Source organism: Rana temporaria, chromosome 13 (genome assembly GCF_905171775.1).
Source record: "Rana temporaria chromosome 13, aRanTem1.1, whole genome shotgun sequence".
Taxonomy (NCBI): Eukaryota; Metazoa; Chordata; class Amphibia; order Anura; family Ranidae; genus Rana; species Rana temporaria.
This window is the reverse complement of record NC_053501.1, coordinates 32,100,098-32,114,116: the sequence shown is the minus strand read 5'-3', so window position 1 is coordinate 32,114,116 and position 14,019 is coordinate 32,100,098. Positions and strand designations below refer to the sequence as shown.

The 14,019-nt window shown below is 43.4% G+C and overlaps 1 protein-coding gene across 1 annotated transcript; it reads left to right on the top strand.

The window, feature by feature from the left end:
- Positions 1–10,373: 10,373 nt before the first annotated feature.
- AKAP5 (A-kinase anchoring protein 5) lies at positions 10,374–12,899 on the top strand. The gene has a single exon (XM_040332183.1). It carries the CDS (start codon positions 10,495–10,497, stop codon positions 12,031–12,033), a length of 1,539 nt encoding a protein of 512 aa, XP_040188117.1. The 5' UTR covers positions 10,374–10,494; the 3' UTR covers positions 12,034–12,899.
- Positions 12,900–14,019: the final 1,120 nt, after the last annotated feature.

Below are 14,019 nucleotides of genomic sequence, written 5' to 3'. Positions count from 1 at the left end.
TCGGTGCGGCTCTATACTGCACCTGCGCACCGACGTTCGGCTACTTTCGGAAAACCGTGACGCGATGGATGCGACCGTCGGAAGCCTGTCGGAAGACTGTCAATCAAGAAGGAACGCCCAGTCCCGAAGACCCATACCCGGAAGTTGCGGAGAAGATCGCCCTCTACAACGGTAAGTACTGCTCGGATTTTAAAACAACTAGCCGATTCCCCTAGACTAAATGAGCATCAGACTAAGGGTAAAAACAGCATTTTACCGGTGAACCTCCACTTTAATAATCACCTCACATCATGTTTCTGCACCAGTGGTTGTGCTGAAATCCCAGCAGATTTTAAATTGTATAATCTTCTTCCAGTTGACAGAAACTGTAGTGTGACTGTAAACCTTTGCTCTGTACTTATGATCTGTCCCATCATGGTATCCTTTTTCTCGATTATGGAGGTTACACATTTTAGAAGTTGCTGAAAACATTCCTTTGATATCTAGCACCGTTTTAGTTAAAGGAGTTGTAAAGGAAAAAAATGTTTTGCCTAAAATTAATGTCTGCAAGGTAGACAGACAGAATAGTGTAATGATTCTGTTAAAAAACGAGTAAATACCTATTAAATTCCTTTATCTATATCACCTCCGGCATTCTAGTTTCTGTTCTCTCATTCACTTCCTGGTTTGCATCGCTCGTTCATGTAAGAACTACATTTCCCAGTATGCATTGCGGCACGCCCAGTAATTCACACCTACTTGAAGTCTCTAACACGTAGAGAGCGTCCTGCCACACAGATGTAGTTCCCAGGAGGGGGCGAGCACGTCACTGACCACCGCAGTAAATCCTCCCATCACGGTGGTGAGTAACAATCAGACAAGCAGGAAGTGAACAGAACAGAGAAGAAATAGAGCAACTTCTGAGCAAAAACAAACAATGACGAAGTGAAAAGAGGAATGTCTGCAGGTAAAGGATACTTATTATAAAAAAAAAATGTTTTCCTTTACAACCCCTTTAAGTTGTTATGATATTAGGCCAATTTAGTTTCTGGTGCCTCTGTCATCAGTGGAGCAGCTGTTGATTGCTTTTGGCTGTTATGGATCTAACAGGCTGTAGGTTTGGTTGCTCTCCCCTGTTTTTTAAAGGCGTCTGGAACATAGAAGGTTGGGCAAGCCAAATAGGCATCCTGAATATTTATTGTGCTTCAGCCAATCCCTGGGAAGACAGGCCCACTAGATGGATGTAGAGCACATAAATAGTCTGAGGCCTGGAGCAGCGAGGTCTGAAGAAGTTATCAACCTAAGGGGCTCTGCCCCCTGGGCAGACTGCTGGAACGAGATGCATGTTCATTGAGGTCCCAGCTGTGGCATATCTAGTGTGCCTACTTCTAAAATTCTTCTCTGAAGCTAATCAATTACATTTCACCTAAGGACCTGTTCTGGAGAGCTCACTAAAGGGTACATGGTGGGAGATGGAAGGGGTCTAACTGTCCTATGCCATTGTGAGCATTAACCTCTCCCTCACTGAATTGTATTCCTTCAGGTGGAAAAGACAGTTGTAGTTCCATCTAGGATAGCTTTTAAAAAGGGACTAAGTTCTGTCATCTGTACGTGCTCTTGCATAGAGACTGTTCAGGAAGGCTCAGCAAAGTGGAGTGGCCTCCTGCAAATATTTAGTAAATCTGAAGTATGTCCCCCTACACCAGGGGTGGCCAACCAGTGGCCCGGGGGCCACATGTGGCCCGCGGAGCCCTCTGATGTGGCCCGCGACCCCCTGCTCTGGAATGGCAGGTTAGCAAGCAAAGATTGCAGGTTGCCGACCCGCCATACCACAGCATCAGTGTTGTGAATGAAGCTGGTGGTAGAGGAGGAAGACGGCTGCGGAGCAGAGCCCCGCTAGCTTTTGCCACAGCTGGAGTCTAAGGCAAAGTTCGGCTAACCTGCAGGATAGACACAGCGGCACTCGTGGTGTGGGTAAACCGCAGCACAACAGTGTGAAAGCAGTCTTAGGCCCTTTTCACACAATCAGCCCGACCAAATGGGACCCTCAATTCACCTCTACAGAGCGACAGATGTCCGTTTACGCCCGCCTACCTCCAATCCTAAAAACATTTGTCCCCTTCTATCTGGGCGGATCAGAGGGCCTATAGAGTAGCCGTGACCTGTCATCCGTCCGCTCATTGTGGCCCTCGACTGGTCACCAAGTTGCTTAAGTGGCCCTCACTCTTCAAAAGGTTGGGCACCCCTGCCTTACACCTAACCCAGGTTCTTCAGCAATAAAATTCTAAAAAGACATGCCCGAGACTGATTACTGAATCACAGTGAATGAACTGTTGCTGTGTGCCTGGCTGCACTAATCTTGGGGAAAAAACAGTTAAACTGCAGCAGTTCCTTCAGAAGTAGCACTCCAGACATATGTAAATGGTTGCAATTATCAGCAGGATTACTCACAGCTTATTCACGCAAAAGCTCCATATGCGAGAATTTGTCTCTATTCCTTATCCATTTCTTTGTCGAAATTCGTCGCACTTTCTTTTTCTTTTTCACACTTTCTTTTTCAGTGGTGATGATCTAACCATCACCACTGCTGTGCTGTAATCTGGGCATCATCCAAAAAATCCATTGTGCTAGTAAATGCTACAACAACAACTGAACTGACTGCTGCATATGAACAAACATTTAGATAAAGTTCAGTTCCTGGAGGGAGTGGCATGCTAGAGTTGCATGCATAATTAGAATGACATCACTTTCACTCGTTACCAAGATTCCACGTGTAAGTTCGATACATTGATATTACCACCAAACAACATTTTGGGATGCTTTTATCCAAATTTCATTTACTAATTGATATGAATATTGTGTGCTGTGACAAATAATGTTTAAAAAAAAATAGAGAAGATATCCCTTTACTTTAAACAGATTTCCTCTTACTTCCTGCTTTGGCTGCAGCAGGAATAGGGATGGTATCAGGCATGTTCGGATACGAGTCTGAGCTATCCTACCGGCAATCTGTCAAAACCAACAGTTAATCATAGTACAGCGGAGACATTCTCCACCCTACAGCCGCATGTATGCAAGGGGTGTGTATAGGTGCAGCTGCAAGGTGGGGATTGCCTCCGGTGGCTATGATTGACTGTTGGCTTTGACAGCTTCATCGCGGGATAGATCAGTTGGGTTCAGACTCAAGTTCCGAACCCTCCTGAGCCCATCACTGGTCAGGTGTACTAACGGAAGGCCGCTTCCAGTTACAGACACTTACAAAAACTTGCTATTTAACAGGAAACTTGGCCAAGAGCAGCACATAAAGAGTAAACATCTATTTTTGATAATTTACTCATTGCTCAGTCACTATGTTTTACTGACAATGTGGAAAACAGTTTAAAAATAATCATGTTGAAAATATGTGTGAAGTTCAAGCAGGCAGTATTTTGCTGAAATATATGAGCTGAAGATAATTAGGAAACCAATGCAGCAATTTTGTTATTGTTAACAAATTCATCTGGTTGCTAAGGTACAAATAATTGAGTGGGCAGTTGAGATAGATGAAAGCTAATTGCCAGGTTAAGGGCAGCATTAGTACCCTATCCCCAGACTGTGACGTCAGAGCTCTATAGCACAAGGCACTCATCAGCCTGTTCCTGGGAAGGCAAGATAAGGGCACATGTAGACAGGTGTTGTTCTCAAACATGGCATTTTGCATTAAATTGAAGCTCTGCTCAAACTTGCAAATACAAAATGCTGCATTCTGTTTGCTTTACCTGCAGTACAGGCGTACCTCAGAACCTAAAGTAATTGGGATCCTCAGAAGCCGTTACAAGCAGCCAATCCACAAACCATATGCTCATAAAAAAAGACGTAGAACATCTCGCAAATAGTCTTCACTAATGGCATCCACTCCTTTACGTGGAGTGAAAGGCTCATTGGTGGTGGCCCCCACAGAACGGTAAGGAAGGCTAACGGCTTCTGAGGATCCCAATTCCGCGCTGTGGCTCCATATCCCTTGGTTCATCCCGATGTGGATTCCGTCTATGGCTGACACTTATTTGTGATCTGGATCCTAATCCTACGCTGTGGCTCCATAACCCTGGGTTCTCCCCGCTGTGGATTCCGTCTATGGCTGACACTTATTTGTGATCTGGATCCTAATCCTACGCTGTGGCTCCATAACCCTGGGTTCTCCCCGCTGTGGATTCCGTCTATGGCTGACACTTATTTGTGATCTGGATCCTAATCCTACGCTGTGGCTCCATAACCCTGGGTTCTCCCCGCTGTGGATTCCGTCTATGGCTGACACTTATTTGTGATCTGGATCCTAATCCTACGCTGTGGCTCCATAACCCTGGGTTCTCCCCGCTGTGGATTCCGTCTATGGCTGACACTTATTTGTGATCTGGATCCTAATCCTACGCTGTGGCTCCATAACCCTGGGTTCTCCCCGCTGTGGATTTCGTATATTGCTGATATATATTTGCCATCTGGTAAGCTGCAGTCCATGTGGTGGTGGTTCACAAGGCTAACAAGTGCACCAGGGTGTTGTCTGTCCTGAGTTTTATCAATTACATTGGACATTATCTTATATGGACTTAGTTGTTCACAATTTATGTTGGCGCAGTCTTTTTTCCTTTATGTACATTTGTGTTAATCACACGTGATTGCAGCCTTCTAAGATTTATTTTCTTATTTATTTTTTTGGTTAGCGCAATTTTTCTTTCTATATATTGTACCTCAGAACCTGAGCGCAAACAAAGGCAACAGAAATCAGGTCAAATGCAGCCACAGAATGGTCCACACTACACCACTGAACCTTTAGGGTAAGGCAGGACCAAAAATAACATTTATGGTTTTGTTTCCATTTTTCATCTGCATTTGTTGGACCAGTGTTTATTTTAATGACGAAAACATTTTCGTCATAATTTTCGGCAGCGGCATATTTCCAATGACAAAAACTAAATGAAAATTAACCCAGATTTTCGTCAATTGATGAATACTATGATGTAAATCAATTCTATTTTCATCAATGAATGAAAACAGAACAAAAATGTGAGGGAGAGACGTTTCCCACGTGAACTTCTGATTTCCTTGGAGCTCTGCCTGTAAAACCTGTAAGTGTTTCTTAGTGGTGTGCAGCATTACAGGCCTCCACACACCACCCAGAGCACTGTGTAGCATTACAGGCCTCCTCAGACTCAGACGACCATTCAGAGCACTGTGCATTACAGGCTTCCCAAGTCCCAACAGTCCCGACCGTCCAGATGACCAGAGCAATGTACATTACAGGCCTTCTCAGACCGCCCAGAGCACCATGTAGCATTGCAGGCCTCCTCAGACCACCATCCAGAGCACTGTGCATTACAGGGCTCCCCAGACTGTCCAGAGCCATGTGTAGCATTACAGGTCTTCTCAGACCACTGTCCAGAGCACAGTGTAGCCTTACAGGCCTCCCCTCAGACCATCGTCTGGAGTACTGTGCATCACAGGCCTCCTCTCAGACCACTGTCCAGAGCACTGTGCAGCATTGCGGGCCTTCTCAGACCACCGTCCAGAGCATTGTGCAGTATTACACACCTCCTCAGACCACCGTCCAGAGTGGCCGTGTTGCTTGTTCAAACCGTAACACCATAAATAATAACGTGTTATTCGTTTTTTCCACTGCAGTAATATATAATGGGTTTGGAAATTCTAGAGAATTACTTAAAAGAGATGTATGTTTTTTTCCCCACAATCATACTTACCTAGTTTGATGCTGCATCTGTCCCCCGGCACCTCTAACACTGAGAACTGAGCGATCAGACACTGCTGATCGCTCGGTTGGGCTGTGGAGGGGCCGGGATCGGTCAGCTCAGGCTCTCAGTGGCTTGCTAAGAGGCTGGGCTGGGTGCTGATCCAGACATGTGGGTGGATCCCTACTCCATTATCGCGACCTTGTCTGAGCCTGGACCGGCTCTGTGATGTCAGCCGTCAGCGGGCTTCAGTCTGCTGAAAATGGGTCGCAGGAGGGCAGAACTAACTGCACTCCTGCGATTCACAGGAGAAGTACAGCCAAACAAGCTCCTTTAATTAATGCATTACAATTTGACTAAACCCATTAGATTTTAGTTGACTAAAATTAATTTTGTCGATTAAAATTGAATGGAGTTTTAGTCAACTAAAATGTAGGACATTTTAGTCGACTAAAACATACTGCACATTGTAGTAGACTAAAACAATTTCAGTCCAAAGTCTATGACTAAAACGATATCAAAATTTGATGCAAAAATGAACACTGTGTTGGACACCTTTGCATACTCTTTCTGTACTAAACCAAGAGGGTTAGAGGATTCACAAGATTCCCCACTGTTCAAGTAACATACAGGCATCTTTTCACTGCAGGACCTTAAAGCGGAGGTTCACACAAAAGTGAACCTTCGCTTTTTGGATCCCTCCCCCCCTCCGGTGACACATTTGGCACCTTTCAGGGGGGAGCGGGGGGGGAAATATCTGAGACAGGTATTTGCACCACTTCTGGGTCTGATCCCCGCAGGGAATCTAGCCATGCGCAGTAGGGAATCAGGCAGTGAATCACTTACTGATTCCCTCACCGAGGATGGCGGCGGAAGAAGACGAGGACCGAGCGATTGCTCAGCCTCGGCTGCTGACATCGCAGGCGCGCTGGATAGGTAAATGTCCATTTTTTAAAAGTCAGCAGCTGCCGTATTTGTAGCTGTTGACTTTTAAAAAAAAAATCACTTTAATGGTATAATTATACACGACACTGCTGGAAAGTAGGCATTCTGGGTGTAAGACAACATTGTCATTGTGAAGTATGAGGAAAGGCTCTTTACAGGAAAAAGCTGCTAGTTCAGAAACACGTCTGACAGACATGATGGCGACCAAAAAAGCTACTTTGCAGGAGAGATCTTCTAGACAAAATATGATGGTTTCTGCTGGCAGAGAGAACCATGTTGAGATTCCAAGGAGGCACAGTGTGCTGCAAGGGGGGCTTAGAATGAGATTACGTACCCGCATCCTCTAGGACTGGCTTATCGGGATCCAGCCCAAGTTGAGAAACAAGAGCAGGGGAAGAGATGTAGTGTTTTTTAGCCCCAGATGAAGATGACTGTATTAAGGCTGTAATCTTTCCAAGGAAGTGTGAAATAGAGGCAGAGAATTCTGCTTTAGGCTTCATTCACACCTGAGCATATCGATTTACTGGCATTTTTCAGATGTTTTTTATTAAGCTTTTTTTTTTTTTGCTGCTTTTTACAAGCTTTTTTAAAGCATTTTAGAAGTGTATTACAAGTGTTTTACAGGTTCAGGCATTTTTGTTTAGTCAATAGAAAGCACTAAAGAGAGGAGAGGGAGAGGAAATTAGGGATGGAGAGATGCTATTTGAGCGTTTTCTGCTCAACTCGGGTATTTCTTTTGAAGTCTATGGTGCCAAAAACACTTCTAATCTGTCAAAAAGAAGCTAATGTTCTTTTTTGAGCTTCAGGCATATTGCTTCAAGCGACAGAACACTCATATGTGCACAGGGGCCATTGAAATTAATGGGATTTTGCATGTTGGGCATTTTGGAGCTTCAGAGCTAGGCATTTTACAAGCTGAAAAACACTCAGGTGTGAACAGGGCCTTAGTCAAATAGGCCACTGTATGCCTAAATCAGAGCTAAAACCAATGTTAGAGCCAGCTCTTGTACCAGTGCAAGGGACACATCGTCACTCTGGGGTTAAGTGTTGTGTGGCCCTTTGGCCTAATGAATGTTTTCCTGCACTTTTGGATTGACTCTCATTTGCCTGGTCTCCGCGACAGCTACAAGTGAGGGTATTCCCCTGTGGTGTACACATGGAATAGGGTACAGAGTATAGGGTAATTATGTCCGTAGGGGGTATGTAGTAACCCGGGTGTAGGTCATCCTGTAACAAATCCTTGTTGTGAAAGGTTGGGAGGAAGTGTCTCAGTACCTTATAAGGGCTCTAAGTGGAAGTGGCAGTAATGTGTGCGGCCAGTGGTGTGATTAAATTCCTGGTCATCCTTCTGAGACGAAGCTTCGAGTGGTTGAGTTTTAGTGCCAAGTTTGAAGAGTTCACACTGCAAGGTGAAGTTATTCCACACATAGCCCCATTTTTACAAGCATAGCCCAGTTTTTCGAGTAATGGTCAGAGATACAGGGTGACCCTGTTTTACCTGTCTATGATGCTGGTCCAGGCTTTGCCCCTCCTGGCAGGCATATCCCTGAAGGGGTATTCAGGGTCTTGGTTCCATAGGACCACAGCCTTGGACCTCTATAGCATCCCGCAGCTAACTCAATGCTTATCACCAAGTGAAAAAGTGAGTGCCAGTGTAGGATTCAGTTCTAGAAGCAACATCACAGGCTGTCCTCACAGCTTGAGGCCCGGGTTAGGCTTCCAATGTTTTACTGAGGCTGCTTTTAAGTTGGCAGTAGAAGACAGTGAGGGGTTGATTGAAGAAATCAAAAATAAAATATTGACGGAAAAAAAAAATAGTTAAGCTAAAGGAGATTTTCTCAGTGAAGGAGAAAAGATCCATCACCTTCAGACCCAAAACTGAAGACAAACAGAGTAAGGTAGAGTTTTAGGGGAGGCGCTCAGGGGGGACATGTCCTCTAAAGCTTGGCCAGTGACCAATCACCTTGAAGGTATACGTCTAAAACCCATGGTGCATAAATACTCTGCCTGTGCTGTACTGTACTGCCTGATTAAAATAATATTTTTAATGATGTATTCATGAATACAGAGCTGCATTAATTTGTGTCTTTTATATCTGCCAAGAGTTCATCCCTTACAAAATATGTTATAGTTTTTCTTTTATTATAGCCCTGGTGATCATAGGGATAGACTAAAATAAAACAACACTGACGGCTAATGATATTAAGATGTTTATGGTGCCAAATCAACACTTTGGCAAGAATTTGGTTGTCATGGCTGTACAGCTAAACAATCGTTTCCTACCTGCAGGGGATTGTTTTTGCACATATGGATTCTGCAACATGTTGGAAAATCTTTGAGCAACCTGGATGCTCATTTACTCTTTTTATTGGGAAGAGGCCACTAACAGAAAGTCCTTGTGTGATAATGGACAGGTAGATGTCTCTTTATCCATTCCATCATATGTTGTACTTGGGTAGGCATCTGTCTATGGCCAGGCATTGTACATGTCTATTTTCAGACATTTTCATACATGAGGCTGAATGTTATTGTTTCTACATCAAATCAGAGTATATCAAAAGTTGGATTACTCTTATCCCCGAAGGGCCGGAACTCTGACCCTACCCCCAAATAAAAACTGAGCTCATTTTAAACAAACTATGGCATTAGGTGGTTAAACATGTGTTTCAGAGAGTTATTTGCTTTTTTAAAGCTGCTTAATGGGTGAGAGGGGATCGGAAGGATTAGGAGAGGGGTTACAATCGCCCAGAGATGGGCTTTGAGTTTGATCCCAAATCTTCACATGCTGTCATAGAAGCAAGGGGTTGTGGTTTGGGGTCTGAATTTCACCATGTTAGGCTGGGTTCACACCTATGCGAATTGGATGTGGCTTTCCTCTGCATCTAATTCGCATAGCAGGTAATTGTGACCGACTCTCTATGGAGCCGGTTCACGCATCTCTGCAGCGGCTCCAGTGCAAATTGCACTGGAGTCCTGTGCGTCTTTTGTTCCGTTTCAGGTCCGAATTCAGCCAAAAATACAAGCTGAAATTGAACCTGAAACGGTAAATGGAGACGCACCAGACTCCTGCTGTGAGCCGCTGCGATCTCCAGTGTGAACCCAGCCTGACACCCTAAATAGGGGTCTAATACAGTATGTAACATGCTCCAATAGGTGGAGTTAGCCTTTAATCAAGAGATTACCTTGGTGGAGGTTCTGGTTTCACCTGTTGATAAGATGATATCCAAATTCCTGCAAATTGAGTATTTTCAGTTTTTCGACCGCATTACCCAAACTGTAAAATAAATGAAAAATGAAAGGAAGAGATAGTGGGGGGGATTTACTAAAACTGATTCACTCAGAATCTGGTGCAGCTGTACATGGTAGCCAATCAGCTTCTAACTTCAGCTTGTTCAATTAAGCTTTGCTAATAAAAACTGGAAGCTATTGGTTTCTATGTAGAGCTGCACCAGATTTTGCACCCTCCAGTTTTAGTAAATAACCCCAGTATGCCTTGAAATAAAGGACATATCTGAAAAATCAAGTGCTGGTCTCACTTCCAAAGTCACCAAGAGATACTGTATAAAAAGGAAGGTGTGTCATTCAAATAATAATACATCTATAACACTGGTCAGTTTTGGTTGGTCTGGTTCTTCAAAATGTAACATCCTATAAAGCTCTCTCGGTGACATATTTCTAATGGATATGACTGACCACTATTTTTCTGTGCTTTGTCTCTTTCATAGGGTGTGGTTATATACTTTGGAATGGAAAAGATCCAAACGCAAGAGGAATTACTTAATAGTGGATTGCTTTTCTACAGCTAATGCAGATCTGACAGAGTTTTTGGCAACTCTCCAGATATATTAAAATGTCGGGATGTAAAGCAGAATCTTCTGGTTTATCTAAAGAAAAGCTACAGTCTCAAACATGCAGTGACAAAAGCCAAAGTGATCCAGTTGGCAAGTACTTCAAAGGTTACTCCTCAATGGTGTTCCTTAAGAAGGGTAAACACAAAAGAAGGCAAAGCCGAAGCAATCTTTGTAACCTTTCTAGGGAATTACAAGAGAGTGAGAAAAAAATCCCAAACGTTGCAGCTAGGAAAGGTGAGGTTCTGGGTTTTGAAGAAGTCTCCAACGAATTTACTTGCGACTCTTCCCTTGTGGAGTCCTACCATCTTAATACAACCAAGGAGGCGAAGTTCAGTTTCCGAAAACTAGAAGATGGCACCTTTGCCTTAGAAACCAAAAGCTCTAATGAGCCAGAAAAGTCTGAATCTGGACTATTGAAGAGGTCTTTAAAATCACGCCACAAGCAGGGCCGTTATTCACATAAGCCATTAAAAATTTGCTTCAAAAAAAGAAGCAAAGCCCTTAAGAAACTTTCAGATTCAAGTGAAGACAACAAAAAAGAAACAGTAAAACAAGAGGGCATTACCTATGCTGCAACCAATGAAAAAGAAGATTTGGTACAAGGTCATTCAACAGGTAAGACCTGGGAAACTTTTAAGAGGCTAGTTACTCGTAGAAAGAAATTAAACTCCTTAAAAAGACAATCGCAACTCAGTGCTCGACACCTTGAAACCAACACAAGTGGCACTTGCAGTCAAAGAGTTCCACAAAAGAAAAGGTTCTCCAACCTCAGGATTTCATGCATGAACTTTTCTAGAGGGAAGAGGTCTGCAAACACAACTTTAACCTCTGAAGACCCTCTCGTTGCAATAAATTCACCAGAAAACTGTGCAAGGGAATCAGGAGCTGATAGTGAAAGAAGTGATCAAGTTTTAGCAACTAAATATAGACTTCAAAGATCTCTAGATGTAGAGGATAGGGTAAGTGATAGCAACCTTGATACTTGTACTGAAGTATGCCTAATATCTGAAAACAACTTGGACCAAAAAGATTTAAAAAATTGTGAGCGTAATTACCTAAGTGAGCAACATGACGAGAAAGTAAATTCTTCTCAAGAAAAAAAACGTGATTTTCAACAAATTCATGGTAGTGAACAAGATCTCAAATTAAAAATGAATTTAACGAGACAGTCTCGGTCTCCTGTTGAGGAACAAGAGCTAATCTGTGACATTTCTGTCGATGATACGAATATACAAAACACTGGAGTTACAAATGGGCCTCTAGGTAATATAGACATACCCACTCATGAAGATACCAACGGTCATATAACAAAGGTCCAAACTGATGATGGAGATACCGACAGTGAAAATGAACTGCCTATGGTCAATGACATTCCTGATATAGTAGAACCAACATCTGATATATATGAGTTTCTCCTAATGAGAACAGCTGCCTCACTTGTAAGTAAGGTTATTCAGTCATCCATTCAACAGATAGTTACAGAAGATGATTTACATAACCATGTCCCATGCAAAGCCTCAGAGAGATTCTACATTTAAAATATAAACAGCATTAAAATAGGGCTGTGGTTTCTGTCTCTTGATCTTCTTCTTTTTCTTCATCTCATGCCTCCAAAAGTAAGCCTGTTGCAAATCTTGGAAATGCAGTTTAAGCATAAGTGGGGAAAAATGCCTAATCAGTGTTCTCATTCAGTGGAAACGTTGTGCCAAGACATTCAGTAATAGATCCAAGGATAGAGGAGGCTGAATTCCAAAATCTTGCGTAAGCTTTAATATGGCAATGTAAATTCAACAGTCGTTATTTTTAAATTTGTAGCTTTCAGCAATACCTGGTAATCCTGCAATGAAGGTCCGTGTCTATGTACTTCCTTTCATGGGGTGACAGCTGTTGCCACGCTATCATATGTACCTTTGGTGGATACTACGACAGTTGTGCTAAGACAGAAAGTAGCTGAAAGAGGCTGGTGGAGATCAACAGAACTGAGATGTAACAAAACGTATGGAAAAGTAAAGAAAAAACACCCGGGGCAATAGTTTACAATACACAGTGCGTAAAGTTGAAGTTTAGATATGGCAATTTTTACATAGCTACATTGGTCTAGCTTGGACCAACATAAAGATGCATGTGCCATACCCGTGGGTTCCCCCACGGAATCACTGTAGTATGCACCGCTACTACAGTGATAACTGCTAGCTTCCAGGCGCCATTCAGATTGTGACTTTATCACCTCACCATGGTGCCAGTGCTGAGCAAGCAAACTCCTGTGTTTACAATACAGCAGGGCAGCCGTTCAGCATAGAACCTGGAGGCTGGTGGAAATCACTCTAGTAGCAGTGCCTACTACAGTGATTTCCATCTTCCATGGGCTAGATTCAAGTAGCTGCGCTTGATGTTACGGTGGCGCAGCGTATCATATTTACGCTACGCCGCCGCAACTTACAGGAGCAAGTGCAGTACACTTCCTCCGTAAGTTGCGGCGGCGTAGCGTAAATGGGGCCGGCGTAAGCCCGCGTAATTCAAATGTGGAAGGGGGGCGTGTTTTATGTTAATGTGTGATGACCTGACATGCGCCGTCCGTGTACATATCCCAGTGTGCATTGCTCCCGAGTACACCGCAACGACGTATTAGTTTTGACGTGAAAGGAAATTACGTCCAGCCCTATTCGCGAACGACTTACGCAAACAACATAAAAAATTCAAAAATCGAAGCGGGAACGACGTCCATACTTAACATTGCGTGCGCCTCATAGAAGCAGGAGCAACATTACACCGAACAAGCCTTACGCAAACGACGTAAAAAACTACCGCCGGGCGCACGTACGTTTGTGAATCGGCGTAACTAGGTAATTTGCATACTCTACGCCGAAAATAATGGAAGTGCCCCTAGCGGCCAACGTAATATTGCACACAATTATACACCGCAACATTCAAGTTACGTCGGCGGAGGAAGCCTATTTTTTAGACGTATCTGCCTTGGAGAATCGGCGTAACGATACGCCGACGCAGATTTGAAATTACGGCGGGGTATCTCCAGATACGCCACCGTAATTTCAAATCTGCGTCAGCGTATCGTTACGCCGATGCTTGCTGAATCTAGCCCCATATTTTTTATATGTGCATTTACCTCTGTTTTTCTTCATGTTAATTTTCACATTTGTTAGGTTTATGACAGCTTTATTTTAAGTGGCTTCTTCACACATGTGTACCTTGCCTTTATAGTTTCCTTGCCTCTAGAAACAGGTGTAAGCCCTTTCCTGACAATAGATTCCATGGTGGACAATCTGTGCAGCATTTTGTGACTTTCTTCAAGGAACACATTTATCAAGATACAAGTTCTAGTAAACCTATATAATGCCATAATATTTGCATCGGCTACTTTTTTGGGGCTGTGCGTTGCAGTAGACTTTACAAATCAGCCCTCCACAGCTGCGGGTAATTTCCTAATAATTTATAGAGTGACAATGCTGGGTGGAAATGCACCGCGTGCGATGTAAGTTCATTGTTCATTGGTAACAGAAGCAGGA